Source organism: Aquarana catesbeiana, linkage group LG03 (assembly GCF_042186555.1).
Source record: "Aquarana catesbeiana isolate 2022-GZ linkage group LG03, ASM4218655v1, whole genome shotgun sequence".
Classification (NCBI taxonomy): domain Eukaryota; kingdom Metazoa; phylum Chordata; class Amphibia; order Anura; family Ranidae; genus Aquarana; species Aquarana catesbeiana.
The window spans coordinates 617,760,614-617,787,287 of NC_133326.1; the positions used below are offsets into that span (position 1 = coordinate 617,760,614).

General features: G+C 43.2%; 1 protein-coding gene across 1 annotated transcript in view; it reads right to left on the reverse strand.

Annotated features, from left to right (window-relative positions):
- Positions 1-26,674, reverse strand: part of PEBP4 (phosphatidylethanolamine binding protein 4) — a 138,453-nt gene that overhangs the window by 8,361 nt on the left and 103,418 nt on the right. Inside the window, exons 5-6 of the mRNA XM_073622296.1 lie at positions 6,606-6,654; positions 1,672-1,785 (exon numbers count right to left, since the gene is read on the reverse strand). Of these exons, the coding sequence (XP_073478397.1) occupies positions 1,672-1,785; positions 6,606-6,654 (163 nt within the window). The remainder of the gene's footprint in view (positions 1-1,671; positions 1,786-6,605; positions 6,655-26,674) is intronic.

Genomic DNA, 26,674 nt, shown 5'->3' on the forward strand with positions numbered 1-26,674 from the left:
TTACAAATGCCTTTGGCTGAGCATCTAAGGGGGTGTCAAACAGCAGCCCTCCAGCTGTTGCAGAACTATGAGTCCCATCATGCTTGTAACTGTCAGCCTTGCAATGCCTGATGAGATTTGTAGTTTGGCAACAGCTGGGGGGCTGAAGCTGTCCCCTGATGGCTCTGAGACCGAAAACTGAACGACCATATGACCGCCGATTGCTCAGTTCTCAGTCTTCACTGAGCAGAGATTGCTAACTTAGGTCACCAGCTTTCTGCTCCTCCAGCGCTCACTGGAGCGCCGGGCTGTGGAGGGGGTCTGAATGGCTGGCTCAGGCTCTCAGCAGTGTGCTAAGAGCCTGAGCCAGCTGCCAGTCAGGCACCAGGGTGGATCCTGACCTTGAATTCAGGATCCTTGCAGAGCCTAGACTAGCTCTGTGATATCAGCTAACTGCGGGTTTAAGCCCGCTGTCAGCTGAATCTGGGTCAGTCACAGGAGTTGGGTTTTAAGTCAGTGCTATACTCTCTGGAGATCTTGCCAATTGAAAAAGCAAATGAATACAGATATGTATGTAACAGCCTCAGAAAGAGCCACTTCATGCTAGTCTTGGTTCATAATAAAGTAATTGAATTATGCTATGGAAATATAGTACACATAGGTAGAAAACGAAGGTGGTGAGATGTCCCTGGTCTTTCCTAGCAGCATGGGTTAATAATCTAGCACCCAGAAAGAGGGGTGAGGTGGCTGTGCGGACCTTACACTTTCTGCCATTTCTGCAATTTTCAGAAAGTTCAATTAATATCATGAAAAGGACACAAGAGATTAATGGGGCTGCACATGAGTAGGTGGGAGCTATTAAGGCTGCAATTCTGTCCCTATGAAACCCTCCAACAACCCCCCAAATAATTGTTCTATCACCTCTTCATCATGAAATCATTCCAATACAAGTTACCCAGCTATATCAACAATGAAAGATTTCCGCTTTGTTTTATAATTTGTACACACAGAAATATAGAAAAGTACTGGAAACTAACACATTTCCCATATCCTGTTATCTTAGATCTTCTTAGAGGAACTCAGCATCTTGAAGATTGTACCACCTTGGGGAGATGGGCTTTGTCCCTAGAATATATAAAACTATTACGGATCTGATGCCCTTAATACATCACACAGAAAGAATAAATTCTAGATATTCAGTAACGTTCCTCAGGCCTGGACTAATATTCTGGCACCTCTGAATGTGGTCAGAAAATCTGCTGTGCGATCCCAAACTCTCCTAAAAATGATCCGGTCAATGTCACAGTCAAAGCTTTTGAAAGATTATAGAGCTAGAGTACAGTCTATAAAAATGAGATCCAAAATACATAAAAAAAAATTTAAATCACCAGAATAATCAAAATATAAAATCTACCTACCTTTCATGGCATTTGGTCTGTTATATATGTTCAGTTTATCGCTTCCTTACCTGGCTTTTAACATCTCTCCTTTCTAACAGTCCCTTACCTGTTATAGGGTAATTGAACAGGTGTACCTAATAAAGTAGTCGGTGAGTGTATGGTATGCTTACCAGTAGATTGGTTTAACACTTCCCAGTGTGTGTGATAACAATCATCTGGTGTGTGCCATCTAAAAACATCCTACACTTGTTGGTGTTGTACACTCCTATGTCTTCTGATATATATTACATACCCAAAGATTTCTCCTCGGGAAGCAGATCAAGTGTGGTGCTTGGATTCTGCATGTAGACCAAGACTTGGTATCTGTGATAACCTGTTCCTTTCGGAGGAGTTGGAGGCCTGTACTCTGGTGAGGAAAAGACATGTATAAGAAGTCAGAATTTCAATATAAAGTAAAAGGCTAGTAAAATATCCCATATTTCATAACATCCTAGACATGTAATCAGATCTGTATAGGCAGGACTTAGGGCCCCATTTATAAAGCAGCGGTATGGGCATATTGGTGCTTAAAGAAACAACGCTGGAAAACGTAGAAAGTACACCAACGTGCAGTACGAATATGCATTACACTCTGCAAGCAGAGCGCCATTCATTCTAATGAGCGAAATAGCGAAAGGAGTGACCTATCAAAGTCATGTGACCGGCCTCTCCTTCACTCACATAGTTCTCTTTGTAGCGCTAAGACTTTTATTAACAGGCGTTGGGCTTTTATTCATGGCATCAGTTTGAGATGCTTCTTAGAACTTTCATTTGACCTGCTTCAAGTAGGTTTTGCATTCCGTCTATGGGAATGAAAATGAAAGTCACTTAAAGTGAAGAAAAATCCATTGACACAAACTCTTACACAAGTAGTGATATCTGCCCTTTAATATAAATAGTATTTGTCTTTGTGGATGAAAATGAAGGGCCAAATGGTCCAAACAATGGTTGTCAACCTATGAGCTAAAGGGGGCCTCAAATGCGGCCCCTGACATCACCAAAGGGCCACACATGAAGTTCAATATACAGGGGGTATGGAAAAGAATCACCCCCCTTTAAAATAATCATATTTTGATGCTTTGCAGCCTGAAATGAAGACAGACACAGTTTTTTTTTTATCTAGCTGTATTTACTCAGTGCAACTTATAACATTCAAGTGAAAGATACAACACAACACGTCAGAAAAAAAATACAAATTCAAAACAGAATCGCTGAGTTGGAAAAAGGATCACCCTCTTGTGTCAGTATTTTGTTGGACCACCTTTTGCTTTAATTACAGCCTTTAGTCTGTTGGGATATGTCTCAACTAACTTTACACTTCTAGACTTTGCAATATTTGCCCACTCTTCTTTACAGAACTGCTCAACTTCAGTTAAATTTGATGGTGACCATTTGTGGACGGCAGTCTTCAAGTCATTCCACAGATTTTCAATGGGGTTTAAGTCTGGGCTCTGACTAGGCCATGCAAGGACATTCTCCTTCAATCACTTCGTGGTAATTTTTGCCGTGTGCAGACATACCAAGTCTCCCGCATTTCTGTGGCGGCTCCCGCACACACGCAAGCGCCTCCTGAACTCCCGGGAATGATCGGTGAGGCGGGGAACAGCTGTGAACACCAATCTCCTTTGTATAGATTTTTAGCCGACAGCCACTTCTTCTCCCTGTATAGCTTTTTAGCTGACAGTCGTTGGAGGCAGAGATCGATATTCACAGCTGTCCCTCCTGCTGCACCGATCATTCCCAGCTGTCTCCCTTGTGCTCCTCCCCCAGCCCCCTCCGTGTCCTTCTCCGCCCCCGTTTTCCCCCGGCCACTGTGTTCTCCTCTACCGCTCCTGTCATCCTCCTCCGCCCCCCATCTTCCCCCGCAGCCGGCTCCCCTCCTCTTCCGCCGGCTGCGGGGGGGGATCTGTCAGGAATTGGAGGGACACAATGAGTGAGATCGCTCCTGTGATAACTGAGCAGAGTAAACTGTTCTCTATCTCAAAGGGGAGATGTCAGGGGTTTGTTTAAACCGCTGACATCTCATGAAAGCCCCACAAAAAGTATAAAAAAAAATTAAAAAGTGTAAAAAAATAAAATAAAAACTACTGACACCACTCTCCCCTGCCCTACCAACACTGTCCACTGCCCCAATCCCCTCCCCCCAAAAAGCAGTGTGAAAAAAAAATTAAAAACAAATTAAAATTGTAAAAAAAATCAATTATTAAAAATAAAAAAAAACTACTAACACCGTCCACTGCCACATAGTTGATGGTTTGCTTGAGTTGCACTGCCAGGGACTGAAATGTTCCAAGAAAGCTCTTTTCATGCTGAGCTAATCAAAACGATCACAGTTGAATGTCAAATGGCTTTGTGTGCCATTGAGAAGGTGATTAGCTACACCTGATTGAGTTTACAAGTCAGCGCAGCGATTCTCTTTTTGAATTTTTATTTTTTTCTGACATGTTGGTGTTATATCTTTCACTTAAATGCTATAAGTTGCACTGAGTAAATACAGCTGGATAAAACAAAAACTGTGTCTGTGTTTATTTCAGGCTGCAAAGCAACAACATATGATGATTTTAAAGGGGGGATTCTTTTCTATACCCACTGTGTAATGCTTGAGAGGACTATCAGAAACTGCAGACCTAATAGAGGAAATGAGGATCAGAGAGTGTGGACATGCTACATTTTTGGCTGGGGATATTCTACAGAAGACAATACGAAGCTGGGAACATATTACACAAGGCCAGTAGAGATCAGTGCTATTACACCTAATCAGTGTTTCCAACTACAGATTGCTGAGGTCTGAGGGCCACATATAAACCAAAGGACTGCATGCAGCCCTTGGCCTGCAGGTTGGGCACCAGGGGTATAACATATGCTCTGGACAATGTAATAAAATCAATGAAATGATTCAATTTGTCCTGCAGTGATCTGTTTTGTACTTGGAGGACAATTCTGGTTTGTAACCACTCCACTCTCAGACGAGTGCCATGCTGTATACAGTGGTACTAAGATTTAGGGTAGTATGCACCCTAGGACAAATGCCCAGAACCAAGTGTGCATTATAGGTATTCGTCCCTGGGTGCATACTGCCCTAAATCTTAGTACCACTTGGTGCACCGTCCAGGAACAGCAGCTTTTAGCCTCTCAGAGTTTTACAGGCTGTTGGCAGTGAGGCTGGACAGTGCACTTGTGCCTTCTACCCACAATAAAGCACCAAAATCTCACGCACAAGGGCTAAAGGACCAGTGTGAACGAGGGCTTAAAGAAAAATTGTTTTTTGTTAGGGCAGTTTACAGTATTACTATTTCTAATGACAGATTAGCCCTGATGATAACTGGGTAAGGTTGCCACCTGTCCAGGACTCACCCGGACAGTCCGGGTTTTGAATCATGGGTTCGGGTTTTAGTCCACCTGAAACTCAGACACATTGTTCAGACAGGAATATGGCTTGGAACAGGGCTTGACAGGAGGGTGAGGGGGGCACTATGTGCGCCGCATTACTATTCTCTTTGGAGTGCCCAAAAGTCTCCCAGGTCTGTTAAAATCCTATAGTGTATAATAAAACAAAACAAAAAAAAAAATGTACTGTGTGCCGCTAAGGCCCCTTTCACTCGAACGGACCATTCAGGTCCGCCTGTCAGTTTTGTTGGCGGACCTGAACGGGCGCTCCATGCTAGTCTATGGAGCGACGGATGTCAGCGGTGACATGTCCGCTGACATCCGACCCGGTCCAATCCGCTAAAATCAGAAGGATGGCGATACGTCGCATCCACCCTTTGCGGATCGGATCAGGTGAGATCTGATGAAAAAGGACATGCTGTCCGTTTTCATCCGATCTCTCCATAGTAACCAGCGGCGCTCGACAAGCCCCTCCCCGCTCAGTTAGCAGAGAGGGACCTGTCAGCCGCCGGCTCAGCGGAGATCAACGGAGAGACCTCCCGCTGAGCTGGCGGATAGAGGTGGACTCCGTGCTAGCGGATCCGCCTCGTGTGAATGAGGCCTAAAGTGTTCGGGTTTGACTTGAAGAAAAAGTGGCATCCCTATAACTGGGCCCTTTAGAGCAGTAGTGGTCAAACTACTTGACACACAAATGCAGCTTCTGATATTACCAAAGGGACACACATAATATTTTTTTTTTTAGGCTTATCTCCAAGGTAAAGTCATAATGTGCTAGCATGCATCGCATACTAGCACATTATGTGAAACTTGCCTGAAAACGAGGCATTCCAGCGAAGCGATGTCATTGCTGGAGGCCGCTTTCATCTTCACCCGTCTTGCCTCTGGGTTCGCGGACTCTGGCTCTGTGACTGTCCGGAGCCGCGATGACATCACTCCCACGCATGTGCATGGGAGCTGCCGTTCATGGCACAGGGCTCTGAAGGAACGGCACGGGCGGCCATTCCTTCAGAGCGCATGCGCCAGTGATGTCACTGGCTGCACGTACACTAAATATCTCCTGAAGGGTACACGTTTAGGAGATATTTACACTACCTAGAGGTAAGCCTTATTATAGGCCTACCTCTAGGTAAAATTTTATGCTGTAAGTTTACTTCCACTTTAAGGTGAAGTGAGAACTTTTACTTTATACACCTGTATTTTCCTGTGTTTGTGTTTCCTGTATTGCTCAAATCAGTTCTATGTGTCTAGTGTCTTCTTAGATGGCCTGCAAGTCAAAGTAGGTTATATTGTATTCTGTAGCTGCCGGTCCTTTTGCCTCTTCCAAGCATTTCCATTTCCAAGAAGCGGGTAGCGACAGTGAAAGAGCTCATATAAACACATACAGGATGTGATTCAGATGAAAAATCTGCAGAATCACTGCTGGAAGAGGGAACAGGGTGAATTGAGCCCCTTAGTTACTCCTGGAGGGGAGAGCAGAGCTTCTGATAGGGGCAGCAGGATGAGCTGAGCTGCTGAGTCACTGTGGAGAGGGTGATCTGAGATGCTGAGTTACTGCTGGAAAGGGGGAGCAGGGTGAGCCAAGTCACTGTTGGTGGAGAGGGATGGGGAGGGTGAGCAGAGTCGGCTTAGAAAAGGACTTTAGTCCTTTTGCTATGAACTTGAGGATACATTGCTCCACAGTGCTGGCAGCTACAGAGTACATTAGGGGCTTCAATTAAAGCTCATTTACTGCTTGTTAATATGTAAATATTTGAATGTCCATAGCCTAGTCACAGGTTCATTTTGAACATCCAATCTTACCTGATAAAATTCTTCCTGAGAGACTTTTCCCAGTCTGGAGATCCTCACCCTACAATAAGATATAATGTATTTTCATTAGGCAAATAATATGAGGGAGACGTCAAAACATGCTTTTATGTCAAGTAGAACGTAGTATAAAAACCTTCACAAGATTGTAGCAGGTAATTCTAAGAATGGTGCTTTCATTGTATACTACTTAAAGTGGTTGTAAAGCCACTGTATCATAAACATACAATCCCCTCAGTTAGAGTGTCAGTGCTTTATATAAAAAAAAAAAAAAAAAAAAAAAAGAAGAAAAGCAGATTGCTACCTTATTTCACAGTGTCTCCCGGTGCTCATGTGACTGCATGGCTCTCTCCTCTCCCAGGCTGACAACTACAGCGGGAGTAGCTGCGGATGACGGAGGCACGTAAACTGACTACTGTGTCTGGGCTCAGCAGCCATGATAAACCGTGGTCAGTTTAGAGAGGGGGAGGGCAAAACCAGGCAGGATCAGCTAGGTATTTCAGGTGATACAAGGGGCCAAACGACACAGCACAAGCACTGTGCTGTTATGCAGCAGGATAATACTTTTTTTGGGGGGGGGTTACAAACACTTTCTATTTCTGCACTCCTCACAAATCCTGTCCAAAAACCTGCAACTAAGTATCCAAACTTTCATAATCCTGTTGCATCCCTTACCTTCAGTCCCCCCACCACCGGTGCTGCCATTACAGCGCATGCACAGATAAACAGAAGGGCTCTGCTCAGACTCCAGGTCCTGGCAGAGCCCTCTGGCACATCTGTGCACACAGATTTCCTGTGCACCAGCAATTCAACCAGATTGGAGTCTTTTATGCCTTCACTTGAAATATATGAATAAAGCATATCCCTCTATAGTGTGTACCAGTAGCGACTGGTGCTCAAAATTTTTTGGGGGGCACAAACAAACTGCAAAAAAAAAAACCCCAAACAGCAATTGCAGCCTCACTGTGCCCATCAAACGCTACCACTGTGCCCATCAAACGCTACCACTGTGCCATCAAATGCTCCCACTGTGCCCCATCAATGCTGCCATTGTGCCCCCCCCCCCGGCACGTACCCTGTCTCGGTGTGGCAGCGGGTGACAACGGTAAGCGGTTTCCTCCATGTGCTCGATGTCTTCTCCCGTCCTCTTCTATGATTGGACGCCTGATAGGTGTCCAATCACAGCGCCTGTCCTTTCAGCCAGATGATGGGTAACAGACCCGAGCACCTGATTGGCAGAGAGGCGGTTCAGTGTTAGGAAAGTGAATATTGATTCGCTTTTCTAACACAGCTGAGTTAATTGCGAGCTCCAAGCATGGCATTCGCTGTTTACCTTTTTTGACACCTATGGCTCTAATCAGGTGCTTCAAAAAAATACCCCGTCGCTGTAATTCCGGCGTCCGGCGCCCGAAAAGGGTCTGGGCGCCTGAATAGGGGGTGGCAGCGGCGGCCATGGAGAGATTCATGCAATGCATGAATCTATCTATTGGTGATAGAGGCGTGGCTGGAGAGAGGTGTCGGCGTCCGTGCGCCCTTATGAACCACCCGCCACTGGTGTGTACTTGTCTCAATTAACCGCTTGCCAACCAGCCGCCGCACTTGTACTGCGGCAACATGGCTCGACTGCGTGAATCGCCATCATGTTACTTTGGTAACATATATGGCCACTATGGGGCGCGCGCCCTCTGCTCGCTCATGGAGCCGATGCAAGTGCCTGGGTCGCGATCACCCCCGGGCTCCCACGATTGCTCGGGGCACACCGAGAACCGGGATCTGTGTGTGTAAACACACAGTTTCCGGTTCTCTGAGGGGAGAAAGGACAGATTGTCTGTTCATACAGAGTATGAACAGCAATCTGTCATCTCCCCTGCACAGTCCCATCCCCCCTTCAGTTAGAACACACAATAGGGAACACATTAACTCCTTGATCGCCCCCTAGTGGTTAACCCCTTCGCTGCCAGTGACATTTTTACAGTAATCAATGCATTTTTATTGCACTGATCGCTGTAAAAATGCCAATGGTCCCAAAAATGTGTCACAATTGTCCAACGTGTCTGCTATAATGTCGCAGTCCTGATAAAAAAAATAAATAAAAAAATCGCAGATCAATTACTAGTTGAAAAGAAAAGAAAATGTATAATAAAAATGCCATGAAACAATCCCCAATTTTGTAGACGCTATAACTTTTGCGCAAACCAATCAATATACGCTTATTTATTATAGCAAAAAGTAAAAAATATTGCGTTTTTTTTCAAAATTGACGCTTTTTTTGTTTAAAAATAAAAACCGCAGAGGTGATCAAATACCACCAAAAGAAAACTCTATTTGTGGGGAAAAAAGGATGTCAATTTTGTTGGGGTGCAGTGTCACACGACCACGCAATTGACAGTTAAAGCGACGCAGTGCCGAATCGCAAAAACTGCTCTGGTCAAGAAGGGGGTAAAATCTTCCGGGGCTGAAGCGGTTAAGAAAACAAAATGTCATTTCTGTCTGCTGTTTCGTTGAAGCTGATTTAAAGCATCAGCTCTGTTCCTGTGTGAAGGGTGGAGGGTGTCCCTTCTCTCCCCTTCAATCAGCTCCTCACAGAGCTCATCAGAAGGTAATTTCAGCTCTGTGCCCCCTGTTTTCTGAATTCTCAGACAAGCTTTATAAAATGTAGCACTTCGAACAGATGTAGAGAAGAGAAGACTGCATATAAACAGGTACAACTTATGTAGGAGGATTTGATACATCTCTGTTTATCACCTGAGGCCAGTCACTTCACTGGGTATATGTAAGGGTTTACAACCACTTTAATTCTGCGTATTTAGATCACCAGACATTTTACTGATCATTTGGGTATGTCTCTGCCAGCAGCATAAATCAACCTGATTAGTCTGGTGACTGACTACTATAGAACATGCATACTACTAGACGAAGCAGGACACAATGGACGACAATAAGAAATGGTTGCCTGGTGTGAAATTCACTAGACATGTGCACTGCCATGGAGGAAACAGGTTCCACGTATTGAATTGGAAACATTACAAGAGGCGAAGGACTTGGGCGGGCTGGCAGTCCCGAACCCATACTATTACTTCATAGCGGCTCAATTGCAGCACCCAATGGGATGGCAGCACCCCGGGTCCTCTGACCCCACAAGCAATATTGTATGCACCCTACTTTCGAGCGAGGGCCTTGTGGAATGCATAGAAACAGGAGAATTCCCAAAAATACCTGAGTACCAAACTATGGTGCTTATAGATAAAATATGGAACAAGGCCAAACACTTTCAATATGTAGGATACTCTGAATGGTCACGTATCTGGAACAATAGCAACTTTCCCAAATTATGGAAATTGCAAGGCTTTTCCGCGTGGTCTAGAAGCGGGGTGGTATACGTCCCACAGCTATACCGAGGCGGACACCTACGGGATTTTCAATCCCTGAGGGAGGAATATGGTCTACCAAACGTCTTGTTTTTTCAATACCTACAACTTCAACATGCCATTTCAGCACAGGCTACACTGTCCACATGGGAATTAACTAGACCCTCGGTGCTCACACGACTAGTAACATCAACGTCTAGGAAAGGACAGATATCATCTATATATGGCTCCCTAATATCGCTGGTATCCAAGACTATGACATCAAAATGCAGGACAAGCTGGGGGGAAGATATAGGCCACATAACAGACGAGGAATGGTCTGCTATAATGGAGAATGTACCCAAGGTGTCACTTACCTCATCCCAAAAACTCACACAACTATTCATTATACACCAAACCAACCATACCCCATATAAACTACACAAATGGCATAGAAGAGATGACCCATTTTGTCCTCGTTGCAGGGTTGATAACGGTACCCTTATTCACATGCTCTGGAAGTGCCCGAAACTGCAAAGGTACTGGTCTGAAGTAATTAACTATTAACAAAATATGGAATCTTACATTTGCAGTTGACCCCAAGCTGTGTCTGCTGGAATGGTTAGACGAGGAACTATATACGCCACACACCTACATTGCCATTCTCAGAGTCTTGTTTATTGCCAGACAACTTATAGCTAGAAATGGCTTTCGGTGTCACCGCCAACACACACGGAGTGGGTTAATGCCATAAATTACATCCTATTGAGGGAGAAGTTGACATACCAACACAGAGGTAGCCCAACAAAATTTGAAAATATATGGGATCCCTGGTTGGAGGTACCTGGTTTAGCTCCCTTCCAACTGGTCCAGAACAGAGTACTTGGTGGCAGGACATAGACGCCCACCCCCTCTTATGAGGATGGAGGCTGTTTATACTAGGTGGGTAAAGGATGGGATGGTGACAAAGAGACTCAGAATGTGGATCAATCTGAAATAATATTCCTGAGAAGATGTCTTACTCTGTAGTGACGAGTTACCGTATTTATCGGCGTATAACACGCACCCCAAGTTTAGGAGGGAATTTTAAGGAAAAAAACTTTTAGGAGGGAAGTTTAAGGAAAAAAAACTTACATTTAAATGCCCATCAATGCAGCCTCATCAGTGTTCATCTGCAGCCTTGTTAGTGCAGCCTTGCCCCAGTGTCCAGTGCAGCCTTGTCAGTGCAGCTTTGCCCCAGTGCAGAATTGTCAGTGCAGCCTTGCCCCCAGTGCAGCCTTGCCCCCAGTGCAGCCTTGTCCCCAGTGGTCAGTGCAGCCTTGTCCCCAGTGCCGCCAACATACACAAGTTTAGTGTGTATTTTTAAATATGGCGCCGCGGAGTTCGGAGGGACTCGGCGGCGCTCGTTCAGCTGAACGAGCACCGCCGAGAACACAGTGACTGGGCGGAGCCGAGATACACATAGCCGAGGGTTCTCGGCTCTTCTCGGCGCCGTTCACAGTCACGCCCAGTCCCTATGATGGACATAACAGAGGTCCAATGGCAGGACTGGGCGGGACTGTGAACGGCGCCTAGAAGAGCCGAGAACCCTCGGCTATGTGTATCTCGGCTCCGCCCAGTCACTGTGTTCTCGGCGGCGCTTGTTCAGCTGAACGAGCGCCGCCGAGTCCCGCCGAACTCCGCGGCGCCATATTTAAAAATACCCGCTATGTGAATGTCGGCGGCGATCGCTCCGATAGATCACAAAAATAGCAGGGATCGGCGTATAACATGCACCCGCGATTTTCCCCTGATTTTAAGGGGAAAAAAGTGCGTGTTATACGCCGATAAATACGGTATATGGTTTACTTTTATATGATAGTTAAATGGAAGAACACTGGAAATCCCCCCACTGTTTGGAGGGGGGGGGGGGAGTAACTCTACACTGACCGATTGTCCTTTTTGGGACCGGGAGCGGAGTAGGGGAACAGAACACTAAAAGAACAAAATATTACAGCGCACGCATGCAAAAAAGACATTTAACTCCTGCAAGGCTTATTATAGGTGTCATATCTTATCTAGGTGTTTTAACCTAGACATTTTCAAAAAACATTATCAAAAAATATGGGGATTTGGTCACACCATAGTGCTATATGGTGCTTAAGCCCACTTACTGCCACTAATCATGGGGTACTTTGTCGCAGTAAGTGGGCTTAAGCACCATATAGCAATATGGTATGACCAAATCCCCATATTTTTTGATAATGTTTTTTGAAAACGTCTAGGTGTTTTAAATAAGCCTTGCAGGAGGTAAATGTAGAGATCTGTCTTCTTAAATTGACTGTACTTTCACATAAAATAATGATGCATGAGAAGCAAAAACGATCGGCTGTACATCTAGATAATAATATGTCCTTTGCAATGCTATTTGATGTATGTTTTTGTTTAGTAAAAGAGTTTTTCCTCTATGTTTTACCAATAAAAAAAAATCTGATTTAAATAAAAGACATGTGCACTGCCGAAAAATTTGTTTGTTTTCGTTTTATTCATTTTTTGTTTTTGTGTTTCGGGTCGTTATGATCGCAATTCGTAAAAAAAAAAAACGGAAATTAAAAGAAAAAGAAAAAAAAAAAAAAGAAAAAAAATGAAAAATGTGAAAACACGGTGATGGGACGGATAAACATCATTAAGATGATTTTACTGCCTAAAATTCTATATATGGTCTGGCGTGCACCCCTATATATTCCCCTCAAGATTTTTAAAAAGATGGAGGCTATCCTAAACTTATTCGTCTGGGGACATGGAAGGCATAAATTGGCCTGGCATATCCTCTAAAATTCCACATCTATGGGGGGCACGGCACTACCTGACTTGCAGGAATATTACATAGTACATGTGGGATAATTGTGTGACTATTTTAACAAGACTGAAAAGCAGCGATACAAAATGTTAGTTTGTGAGGATCCAAGGAGTCCATTGTCATCTCCCCTGCAAGCTATTTTTCGAGGGGGACAAATGCGTAAAAGAATTCCCTGATACAATGTGGGTATGCTTTTACACCACCATAAAATATGGGAAATAACTTTGAAAAGGCTTAAACTGGGGCATATACACTCATATACCCCCCTATGGCTTAATAACCACATGCCTGAACTTAAAAATGTGCCAGACCTGGCTATATAGGCCAAATACGGGATAATATTCCTCCACCAGGTCATGACTGACGCACGCCCTAAGTCTTTCCAATCTCTCAAAGACGAATACTCGGTTCCGCACTGTTCAGATACCTGCAGCTCCGCCATGCTCTATGCTCCCAACTTAGAAACATCGCAAGTAATATTGCCCACCCTCAGGTCCTAGATATAATTATGGGATCTGAACCTCAAAAACTGATTTCAAAATTATATTATACAATTCGAATTCCCAGGATAACGGCAGTAGTCCAAAAGGCTAAGACAGGATGGGAAAAGGATGTGGGAGCTATAAATGACTCAGACTGGGATGAAATACTAGAAAAATGTTAAAACAACATCACCCAGACTTTCAGATAGATTGACGCAGCTATATATTGTCCACCAAGCATGCTTGACCCCGAAGAGGCTGGCTAAATTCCAGCCTTCACATAGATCAACATGCCCTTTGCGTACTTACGGACCGGGCACCTTCTATCACCTGATATGGGAATGCACCATTTTACAAGCATACTGGGTACAAGTGATCACATTTTTACATGACAAAATGGGCTCCCCAGTGGTACTAGACCCAAGACTGTATTTTGGGCCTATTGCCTGATACAGATATAGACAAGTTTCACGCTACTTTCATATATGAAACTTTATTTATAGCCAGAAAAGCTATAGCTCGAGCCTGAATGCAAACCCTACCTCCTACAGTATTGAGCTGGAAAAGGGACATAAACAATACCCTTCCGTACAAAAAATTGATTTACACACAGAGGATGCACACAAAAGTATTCGAAGGTATGGGATAGATGGCTGGAAGACGGAGAGACTTGTACTTAAAGATCAAACTCAAGATAATAATAACACCACTTTTAATGAGTTGGAGAATGCGGGGGTTGCAGAGTTTGAGAAACCTGGGACATACGGAAAAAAAAAAAAATTTTTTTTTTTTTTTTGCGGTCTAGAGTGACGATGCTATGCTTACCAAAAGTCTTCAGTTAATTGTTAATAAATATAAGCAGTGTCGTGGTATCACTATGCACTGAATATTGTTATATTCTTATTATTGTACATGTCAAATCTACCTTCAATAAAGTTGGATTTCCCAATTAAAAAAAGAAAATGCGAAAACCCCAAAAAAATAATAACCAACTAATAAACTATTACTAACTATTAAAGGGTAAGTTCACCTTTACAGAAAACTCTGTAAGGTGAACTTACTCAGGTCCCCCTCCTCGCCCCCTGGTCCTGCTGACCTGGCCCGCCGCAATCTCTGGTTCTAAGCCCCTAATTCTAATTCCACATGTCTATAATTCACCTATCCCTCCAGCTGCACTTACTAAACGTAGACGTTACAGAGTGCTAGTATGGGCACTTAGTATTCCTTAGGAACAGCGTGGTACAAGCTGGAGTTCTTTTGTACCAGCAAGAAAAGAAGAAAGCTTTGCCCGTCACTCATAACAAGGATCGGTTTTATACCAGTTGAATACATTTAACAACATTTTATCACAGCTTCTTGGTTTATAGTAGACTATGTACTTGTACTGCAGATTTTGGTTATAATAAAGAAGGGGGTTCACTCGCACTTCTAAGATGCTTCACTTTCAGGTTATTAATTACTGAAGTGTATTACCCCGGTGGTGTCCTTTAAACAGTGAAAGGTCAAGCACATGAGAGATTTGCATTATGAATGGTGAAAAGCACTAACTTCCCTATTCTGGCTCTGCAATGGGCTGGTGAAAGCTCCGTTAAGAGCTGCGTATATTAGTAGCAGATTTTCAATTAAAAAAAAAAAAAAAAGTTGTAACAGTTATCATCATCTGGCTGCATGATCCCTGCATGCTTGTATGCAAAAAAATGTGCACAGTATAAGGAGATGAGACATCGTATGTACTGCATATTGTCCATGTCACACCAGCGAGCAGTGAAGAGCCATGAAAAAGCAGAAGTGGTGGGAGAAAATGTGATGACGGGGGCAGAGAAAAATGTATGCTTCATGTAGGGGATCCCTGACACTGGCTGTGTGGGTGGCTATGTGGGAAAGCCCCACGATGGTGAAACTACTTTGCTGCATAATGCCAAGTTACTCTGCATATATATCCAGTGTGTACCTAAATAGACTTATATGATGCAAACATAATTAGCTGTATTCTGAAAAGTTAGATAACCACTTCAGTCCCAGCGCCTTTTACCTCAATATTAAAGTGAACCTGTATTTCACAATTATACGGGTCCTGCCTTCATCAGCACATAACCACCTTACAATTTTTATCCCTGCTGAACTGTCTGATTGGCTGAAACAAAACCAAAAATGCTGATATTTTTGGGTATGGGGGTGCTTGTGACTCGCTCTCTTACCCACATGTGTTCTCCGCTCTGTAAAGCCAAGGTGCGACTTGGGAATTACAGATGGATTTTTCTTGCCCCCATGAATAAATGGAGGGGTGGGGGAGCAAAGGGAAGAAAAAAAATATAAGCTGCTGCAGGGGCCAGCATGAAAAGTTATAGTGCAGTCACAGCGCTTTAACCACTTCAGCCCCGGAAAGATTTACCCCCTTCCTGACCAGAGCACTTTTTGCGATTCGGCACTGCGTCGCTTTAGCTGACAATTGCACGGTCGTGGGACGTTGCACCCAAACAAAATTGATGTTCTTTTTTTCCCCACAAATAGAGCTTTCTTTTGGTGGTATTTGATCACCTCTGCGGTTTTTATTTTTTGCGCTATAAACAAAAAAAGCGACAATTTTGAAAAAAAAAAAAAAAGCAATTTTTTTAACTTTTTGCTAATAATAATAATAATAATAATAATAATAAATATCCCCCAAAAAGATATAAAAAAAACAATTTTTTTCCTCAGTTTAGGCCGATATGTATTCTTCTACATATTTTTGGTTAAAAAAAAAAATATTTAAATCGTATATTGATTGGTTTGCGCAAAAGTTATAGCGTCTACAAAATAGGGATTCATTTTATGGCATTTTTATTATTATTATTTTTTTTTTATTATTAGTAATGGCGGTGATCTGCGATTTTTATCATGACTGCGACATTATTGTGGACATATCGGACACTTGACACTATTTTGGGACCATTTTCATTTATACAGCGTTCAGTGCTATAAAAATGCACTGATTACTGTGTAAATGACACTGGCAGGGAAGGGGTTAAACACTAGGGGGGCGATCAAGGGGTTAAGTGTGTCCTAGGGAGTGATTCTAACTGTAGGGGGGATGGGCTACTACTCACATGACAGCGATCACTGCTCCCGATGACAGGGAGCAGTGATCTCTGTGATGTCACTAGGCAGAACGGGGGAAATGCTTTGTTTACAAAGGTATCTCCCCATTCTTCCGCTCTGTGACGTGATCGCGAGCACCCGGCCGGACCTGTGGTCACGGAGCACACGGCGGGCGCACGTGCGCACCCACAATGCCGCATCTTAAAGGGGACGTACCCGTATGCACTTTTGCCCACCCATGCCATTCTGCTGACGTATATCGGCGTGCGGCGGTCGGGAAGGGGTTAAGGCCCAAATCCAGGCTCAATACGGTACTTTAGAGTAATATTGCTAAAGAAGCCTTTACCTTAGCTTCATAGTGCTATGCTGCTGCCTTACTTCAATCTGTTGTGAAAGTGAAAGCTTAGTCCTACTGAATAGTAGAGTTATGGCTCGTTTACACTTGCTTCAAAACATGGCTTCAGTCAAAGCACCTGTTACTAAATAAAACAGTTAGCTTACAGTCCTGTTTACACCTTGTTTTTGCAAAAAATTATACCCCATGTCGCTTTAGTGGTGCTTCAAATCGTCTTCAAAGCCTCCACAGAAGTCTATGACAAACCTCGCTTGAAACACCTGCAGCTTTTGAGAGGCTTCAATTCAGCTTCGCTTTGTTTTGGAGGTATTGCAGGTATGAGATATAGACACACACACACACATACACACACACACCATCTGCCAAGCATCATTAAAGCTTTAAAAAAGCACCACCAAAGCATCGCGAAGCATCACAGAAGCACCACCGAAGCCTCAAAAACACATCAAAAAAGCTTGTTGAAGCGGTAGGAGCTTTAATGTGTGTTGAAGTCGAAGCAAGTGTAAATGAGCCCTTAGAGAGTTAGCCGCGGGTGATGAGCCTACCTGAATACTATAGCCGGCATTGGAGATTCCTTTATTCAATCAGTTTAGCGTGGATAAGGGAATTGACGAATGCTGGCCATGTATAACTAGCTTAAAGCTTGGAGAACTTCAAAAGATTGTATGCCATTGTGCTTCTGTGTATAATTATTACAGCAAAAACTGTTATTGAAAAAAATTCTAACTTCTGAGTCCAAAGAGGGAAGAAAATGTTGATGACCATTTAAATATGAGGCGTGTCTAAAAAGTTAAGTGAATGGCATAAGAAAACAAGCAAAACAGAAGATACAATTTACCGTTATTGGCCTTCAAAATAATCGCTATCCTTCACAACACACTTTTGGCAATGTTCATAAAGTTTCTGGAAACTCAGCAAAGGCCTCTTTAGGAATAAATCACAGAACCGCTGTCACACATTCTTGGATTGCCGTCACGTCCACAAAACGCGCACCTTTCATGACGCTCTTTAGGCGGGAAAAAAAAAATAAGTCCGCAGGGTCACAGGGAAGATGAGACAGTGAATGCCATTCCATCTACTGACGCTTAGATTCCAGATCGATATGGTAGCACCAGGTCTCATCCTGTGATAATGGTTCGCAGAAAGGATGGAACCTGGTCACACATGGTAATGAAATCTCCAGAGGTTTCCACCCGTTGTGATTTTTGTTAGTCTGTCAGCTTGTGCTGCCCAAACCAGAACAGATCTTCCGCTTACCCAAATCTTCCCAAACAATGGTGCGCACCGTGTCCTAATGCCCAATTCCCCCACCATCAATTGTAGAGTCAGTCGCCGATCTCATGCCAGCATTTGTCGCACTCACTCGATCATGTCTGGGGTTCTGCTTGTTGGTGGCCAACCTGAATAATGAGCTCGGGTGTGTTCGCACACTCCACGTGCAGAGCCAGCCAGGAAGTCGGCACTGCACAGCGCTAATCACAGGCAGTGAGACATTGTCCTGATGTGCGGCTGCAGAGATCGGGAAATATCTCACTGCCTGTGATTAGCGCAGTGCTGACTTCCTGGCGGGCTCTGCACGTGGAGTGTGCGAACACACCTGAGCTCGTCCTTAAACCTGAACATGGCTCATCCTCAGTCATTTCCTTCCTGTTGCGAAAGTGTTTGAACTGGTTGTAAACACATTTTCTGTTCATGGCTTCAGTCCCATACACTTACAACAACATTTCATGCGTCTCCATCGCCGTTTTCCCCAATTTGTAGCAGAACTTGATGCACCTGGCCCAGGTTGCCATTGAGATAGCGGACCATTTACCAAACTTTTTAAAGACACACCTTGTATGTTATTACCAAATAAATTGGCTCCTTTAAAAAGAGTTGCTTAATTTTGAGGTCTACGCCTTAAAAAGGTTGAGCACCAATGAAATAAAACATCTACATTTAGCAGGGTATGTTTATATAATCAAACTGGTCTACTGTTTTGCTTCCAGTGTGTTTCTTCCAAAATAATTGCTATTAAGGTGGATTTTATTCTGTATAATGGCAGAACAGAACCAAAGTATGTGCTTTTTAAATATAACACTTTTTTTATATACACAACAAATCGTGATGCCCATTTTTTCTGCTTTCAGCACATCAACTTCAGGGACAACATGTTTAATTTGCTTCCTAATATATCCCACCCACTTTCAGATGCCAATAATACAAGATAATCAATGATATTCACTTGATCTGTCAGTGGTCACAGGGTTATGGCTGATCGGCGTACAGTAAAACCTTGGATTGCGAGCATAATTCGTTCCAGAAACATGCTTGTAATCCAAAGCACTTGTATATCAAAGCATTTTTTTTACAGGGTATAAAAGAGAAGAGAGGGACCTCTAAGTGTAGCAATAAGTTGCTAAATGTTGTACCTTCATTAAATGTAACCATATTGCTACACTTAGAGGCTCCACTCTTCTCTTTTATACTCAGTTGTGACATGACACTACTCTTATATCAAGACATCGCTTGTATATCAAGTCAAAATTTTTTAAAACATTTTGCTTGTCTTGTAAAACACTCTCAAACCAAGTTACTCTCAAAGCAAGGTTTTACTGTATTTCCCTAACGTAGGTACCGTGAGCTGGAATTGGTTTCTGAAAATAAATCTGTAGTGCCCCATAAACACCACTCTGATTCCCATTTTAATTTTCAAACTTTTACTTGAAACGTGACAGGCAGTGCAGACTGTTCTTCTTTCAGACACTTTGATAACTGGTTGTGGCTATATGACCACAGACTACACTTCAGCTTTTGTGGATATGCACACAGTATAGTCTTGGCTTCACAGTGGTTTGCTCGAAGTGAGTGTAAACCAGAATACAGACTCCCCTGCTCCTTAGCTCTGCCAGAATAGTGTACTGATGTTGCATATGCCTCACAACCATCCCTTTATTTGGTTTCAAGTTGGGATAGATAATTTGAACTACAAGAAAACGTAGAAACATCAGTCTAGTTAAGTGTAACGAGCCCCCTGCTCGCTCGGTTCCACTCTCCCGACACTCCTCTGCTGCTATAGAATCAGATTACAGATCGCAACATCTGATGGTTCGGTCATCCGATGCTCCGGGACTAGAACTACAGCTATGTGCCGTTCTAATCCAGTTGTGTAGCTCAGAACAAACACCAGGCAGGCTGTATGTAAGTTCAACCAGGAATCTCTCTTATTGAAAAATACAGGCTCTTTTATACAATAAAAGAGGAGGTGTGTACCTCCGGCTCATATTACTCTGAACATACACCTGTGACCAGAAACCTAATTAACATGGGCTAATTAACTAATCCCTTTAGACAGCCTAGAATAGATGACTCAGACATGACCTTTAGGCCAGACTGGCCGTCTTGTAGCTCAGAAAACCCAATCAACATTATCACAATAGCAGAGTTAATTAACGCAAACAATGGGGATCTAATGACTCTTAGATCCCATACTAGAGACTTATTTACAATAAACACATTCTAGCAGGCAACAGACAGACAGGTGGCTGGAATTTACATCAGCATCTCCTAACAGTATTTGTCCAAGCATTATGAATTAGCCACTATTCCTAATATGGCAAATCCAGGGTCCCCAGAGTCTGTGTGTCCTGGGGGACCAGGACCCGAATCCACAGTAATACCACCTCAAGGGTCCCCAGGCATACATCTCACAAAGAGCAGCGTTCCCCCAAATGCCAGGGCCCACGATCGATCGGCAAGAGGCTAGCATTCAGTCCCCTCCAAAAGTCCCTCTCCCGGCTAGGTCTGTCACATTAAGTATACATACAAAATCATGACATATGTAGTACTAATCCCTGAGGCCTGATTTACACCTATGCAGGTTGCAGTTTGCATATTCCAGGTGCATTTTGCATTTTTTCAATACACATTTTTGATCCATTGAAGTCTATGGAACCAAAAACCAGACAGAAATCCCTGGTCCTTTCCATAAAATGCACAAATGTGAACTATATCCATAGGTAACCATGTTAAATGTTGAAAAAAACAATGCAGCGCTAAACATAAAGTTTAGGTTTGGGTAACCCACAAATATGTGACTATCCAACGTGCAACGTGATAGTGTGATAACCATATGCAAGGAAAAAGTAAAACAATGTTGTTGTTAGTCCATGGCCATATAAGTGTCCAGTTACGTGAACATTGTGATCATATAAATGTCCAACAAAGTGAACGGTATGTGTATTAAATAGGCGAAAGGATTCTCAGGGGTGCTATGTGGTTCACAGAGGTGGTGTTCCAGTACTCGGTATCCACAGAAGAAAATAGAAGGAGCAAATACGCTTACCGGAACAGGTGGACACGTTTGCCATACGGCTAGGTGTCATACAGGTTTATGGATCAACCTATCCAAATAGGTGCTTGATGGGAAGGCGTGTACGGCAGGTTCCACTGCTTCCTTTGTGGCAATTGTAGACGACCTGGGGACAGCAGATGTTCCAAATCCAAATGTAGACAATTCCCCGACAGGTGTATAATAGGAAGATACACCCTTCACTCAGCCAGCGTAGGGACATGGAAAAGGAGGAAAGGACCCCACATAGTGCTTAAATCCACATAAAGCAGGTTTATTTCAAACCAAACAGGGTAAAAATCCAAATGACATCAGCCAGGGTTAAAAGGGATCACAGTAAAAATAGTGTGGTACCAGAAACAAATAGTCAATCGCAACCCTGGGGGGTTTGCTTCTTTATTTGTTTCTGGTACCACGCTATTTTTACTGTGATCACTTTTAACCCTGGCTGATGTCATTTGGATTTTTACCCTGTTTGGTTTGAAATAAACCTGCTTTATGTGGATTTAAGCACTATGTGGGGTCCTTTCCTCCTTTTCCATGTCCCTACGCTGGCTGAGTGAAGGGTGTATCTTCCTATTATACACCTGTCGGGGAAGTGTCTACATTTGGATTTGGAACATCTGCTGTCCCCAGGTCGTCTACAATTGCCACAAAGGAACCAGTGGAACCTGCCGTACACGTCTTCCCATCAAGCACCTATTTGGATCGGTTGATCCATAAGCCTGTATGACACCTAGCCGTATGGCAAACGTGTCTACCTGTTCCGGTAAGCGTATTTGCTCCTTCTATTTTCTTCTGTGGATACTGAGTACTGGAACACCACCTCTGTGAACCACATAGCACCCCTGAGAATCCTTTCGCCTATTTAATACACATACCGTTCACTTTGTTGGACATTTATACGATCACAATGTTCACGTAACTGGACACTTATATGGCCATGGACTAACAACAACATTGTTTTACTTTTTCCTTGCATATGGTTATCACACTATCACGTTGCACGTTGGATAGTCACATATTTGTGGATTACCCAATCCTGACCTTTATATTTAGCGCTGCATTGTTTTTTTCAATATCTTTTCACATTGTCACTACTTTGTTGATGCTGGCTGCTATATGTGTCATCTTATACTCTTTCCACAGTAGCGCAACTACACTGTTATTTCATACTTTTTAACCATGTTAAAAATGGACTGTAGTGTGTTTCTGCAAAACTGAAAACGCACTAAAAAATGCATAGGTGTGAACCAGGCCAAAAAGAGCAGCTGATGTTTAATCTTTTCCTGGTGTTAGCGACCCACTAGACCAGGGGTCTCCAAACTTTCTAAGCAAAGGGCCAGTTTACTGTCCCTTAGGCTTTGGGGGGGGGGGGGGGGGGGGGGTCATACTGTGGCCAGTGGAAGTAGAAAATGCCCTGGCATCAGTGCCCTGCCTCATCATTGATTTTATTGGGGGAAATAGTGCCCATTGTAGGTATTAGCGTGATTAATAGATTCTCATTGATGGTGTCAGGAGGGGAATGGTGCGATATCATTGGTGTTAGTTGATGGAATAGTGCCCCAAGGGCTAGATAAAGGCAAGCAAAGGGCCACATTCAGCCCCTGAAAGAATGTGCAATTTACCAATGTAGAGGTGCACCTCATAAATTCAATAAGATTTAGGACCCATGGATACCTGTTCCGGGGTTGGCCCTTTTACATTTGACGATGCATATTCAGCTCCAATGTTGAGATCAAGATGTTCTGTCATAGGGCTTTGGTTGATAAGACTTATGGAATAATGGAGAAAAAAGGCACAGTTGTTGGAAATTTCTTTTCCTATGATGGTCATATAAATAAATGATGCCAATCAGCCTAGTTAAAGCGGGATTCCGGCCAGTAAACTTTTTTTAAAAAGTCAGCAGCTACAAACACTGTAGCTGCTGACTTTAAATAAGTAGACTTACCTGTCCTGGGTGCCCGTGATGTCGGCCGCCCGAGGCCGACCCGTCCTTCGGCTCTCGGGTTCCGGCACCGCCATCCTAAGGGAAACAGGCAGTGGAGCCTTGCGGCTTCACTGCCAGTTTCCTACTGCGCATGCGCAAGTGGCGCAGCGCTCTGTGAATGGACCAGTGCTTTTGTGGGAACACACACAGTTCCCAGAAGGCAACGGGGCCACTCACCGAGGAGCAGGATACGCCGCGGAATAGGAAGAGGCAGATTAGGAAGACTGCCTAGCAACAAGAGTTCAGGCAAGTTTAAAAATGTTTTTTTTTTTTTCAAATTAAAAAAAAAAATTTTTAAAGATTTTTCATGCTATTTTTTATTTTAGGGTGGGTGGCCCTCCATTTTAAGCTGCAGCTGGGAAATCTGTTCCATGAAAATTGTTTAGGGGGGAGTGTAAAATGCATTAGTTGGATTGAGCATGCATCTGCAAAACAATTAAAAGACAAAAAACATAAAAACTTGCTACAAATTTTATTGGTCAACAAAATAGGACTTGGAAAAGAACAAGGAAAGCAAAAAACACATGTATGTTAATTTGAGACACTAACAGAATATAGTTTTGAGGTCTAACCATTTTGCAGAGGAAATTAACAGGAGTTAAAAGGACTGCTCTCACAAACGGACAGTCTCTTAAGGATTTAAACATTTAGTAGTCACAACATATTGGAGGAAGATTTTGCAAAATGATGCAGCACAGACAATTAAAGTAAAGTGAAACTAACAACTAAGGATGGGCTCGGGCGTGTTCGCACAGTCCACGTGCAGAGCCCGCCAGGAAGTCGGCACTGCGCTGTGCTAATCACAGGCAGTGAGACATTGTTCTGATGTGCGGCTGCAGAGATCGGGAAATGTCTCACTGCCTGTGATTAGCGCAGTGCCGACTTCCTGGCGGGCCGTGTGACCACGCCGGAGCTCATCCTTACTAACAACCTATAAACGACACACATTGACATCAAAAATACTTCTGGGAAAAATATCCCCCCAAAAAAATAAATACAAACAAAATTAAAAAATACTTGCTTGAAAATACATCTGTTTTGCAAAGACATAACAAACAAAATACAAACAGAAAATAAATGTGTTAAAAATCTAGGAGGACACCCAAATGTACTCTCTTGCCACCCACACACACCATCAAGCAATCTGGCCTCTTTTCAGGGCAAGGTAAAGAATGCTATCTGCAAACTTTATATAACATAGGTTTGTGCGCTAATGAGGCAACTGAAAATGTAGAGACATTACTTCAAAGTGGGTACACCTCTTAAGAATGTCCTTAAATTACTAACCCAAAAAACACACTCTCTGAGCATGCCCAGAAGAATCAAAGTGCTGTTCACACACAAACAAAAAAAAAAAAAAAAACCAAACAAAGTCCCTGAGCATGCCCAGACCAACCCAAACGCAGCTAGCACAAAATTAAGCACATCATCCAGCAGGCTACAAAATTACAGATGGGACAAAAGGAGTAAACAAACAGCCTAACATGGGCAAAGGTTATACAACAATTACCATTGCAGTCTATGGGAACTGATCTGTTAATTTTTGCTAGTCCTCACTTGGCTGGCTTATATTCTAGTTATTGGCCTTAAAATGGGTATGGGGGCCCAGGTCCCACCCCGAGGGACATATATCAATGTCACCAATTTTGAACAACTACCAAAATGAAACAAGGAGAAGTGCCTTTAAAAATGCCAAATTGCTTAAAAGCTAGTAACTTTGGGGGTGGGGGCTTACTCTGCCTGTGAAGTGGTTCAGCTGTAGCATGTATCCAAAATGCTGCTTCCAAGATGTATGGCTTTAATTAAACCTAAAGATCTACATAGCTGCAAAATCTTAAAAAATACGTTTTTTAAAAAAAAAGGGCCTGCCCCCCCCCAATACATACAAGGCCATTTGTGTCTGTTAAGGCTTTAAATGAGAACCCCACATGAAAAATACCACTCAAAAATAAAAAACATTGTGCCCCTTCCAAACACTAATAAACCCCTAGCCACACACACACACACACACACACACACACACACACACACACACACAGCAAGCCAGACCATGAAAGGGGGGTGGATGCTTGGGGGCAGGAGGGGCTCGGGCACCCCAAAAGTCCACCTTGTTCCCATATTCGGATGTTGAAAACCCCTTTAAACTAGTGGGTACAACGTGCTTTGTGGTTGGTATTGGGCTGAGCCCAATGTTCCCCAAAGGCAGACAGCTATGTTGAGTGCATGTGGCCTTGTATGGTTCAGAAGGGGGTTGTGCGCTCGCTCTTCTCACCCTTTTTCTAGCTGGCCCTGTTGTATGCTCTGAAAAAGGATATGGTTTGGATTGTGAAGGCAGCACAAAGCCTTTTGAGAATGGAGTGGAGTGTGGGGTTTCCATTTAAAAGCAAAAGCTAGCCCAAGGAAATCCAAGGGATTAGAGGGAGGAGACAAGAGCATTGCAGAATTAAGTGTGGAGTTCCCCTTTAAAAGCAAATGTTACCCCAAGAAAATCCAAGGGATTAGAGGGGGGAAGACAAGAGCATTGGAGAATGAAGTGTGGAGTTCCCCCCTAAAATCAAAAGCTAGTCCAAGGAAATCATATGTATTAGAGGGGGAAAGTTAAATGCTCTTTTAGGCTTCAAAAAAGGAGCTAGAGGAGCGAGCGTCTTTTTACATAATTTTAACAAGGTGAATGTCACATGTTGGCAACGTAACATGCTAACATGATCTGTGTGCAAATCTCCTAAAAAAAAAAAAAAAAAAAACAGGTGAATTGTCAAGATTAGAGGTGCGCCCGTTCAACCCATGCAATTGCATGTTCGTTGCTTAACACTTACTAAGATTTTGGCCGCGCAAAGAACAAACTCATGTGAACGAGCGCAAGAGCCACTGGCGCATGCGCACTGCTTACATTGATTTCACGCAGTTCTAAACGTACTTGCAGACGCAACAGGCTTTCGCTGAACAAGTTACTTTCTCATTCTATTCTGGGCATATTTGTTACTTGGGCAGTTGTTACTAAACTTCCTCACATCACCCCATAATATTGGCACCTTCATCTTCTATTAATATTGAATTTGGAGATGCCGTGCGCCATTTCCATAGTGGCACACAGAGTGCATTCTCCCGCGCCGAGATCGGTATAGTAAATGGGGGATTCGCGCTGTCACCGGCGCGCCATGTCGTAAATATGGAAAATGTGCGTTGCGCCTCGCCGTGCACCTCCGATGGCGCATGGCTTTAGTAAATCACCCCCACTGTCTCTTTTGTGTATAACAAATGATTAGTGTGCGCTGCCCTAGATGAAAAATCTAAAAACTGCTTAGCTGCTGCAACCACAAAATGTGTTCCCACATCAATGAAACTAAAAATAAAAAAAATGTGTGTTTGCGCTGCTAAATCCTACTAATATGTGTCTCAATTCATAGAATATAAATATCACGATGATATAAACAATGGCAATTAATCAAAATTGTGTTATGATGTAATACTAAATCTACAACCATAAATAACATTGCAAAAACAAATTAATGTGAAAATTCCCAACCATCCATAATACTAGTGCTACAAAATATATACAACATTCCACCAAACAGACAAATATCCAGTTCCCAAAAAGGTACAGATAGCAGTGATTGGATATATCTCTTCAATTATAAAGTC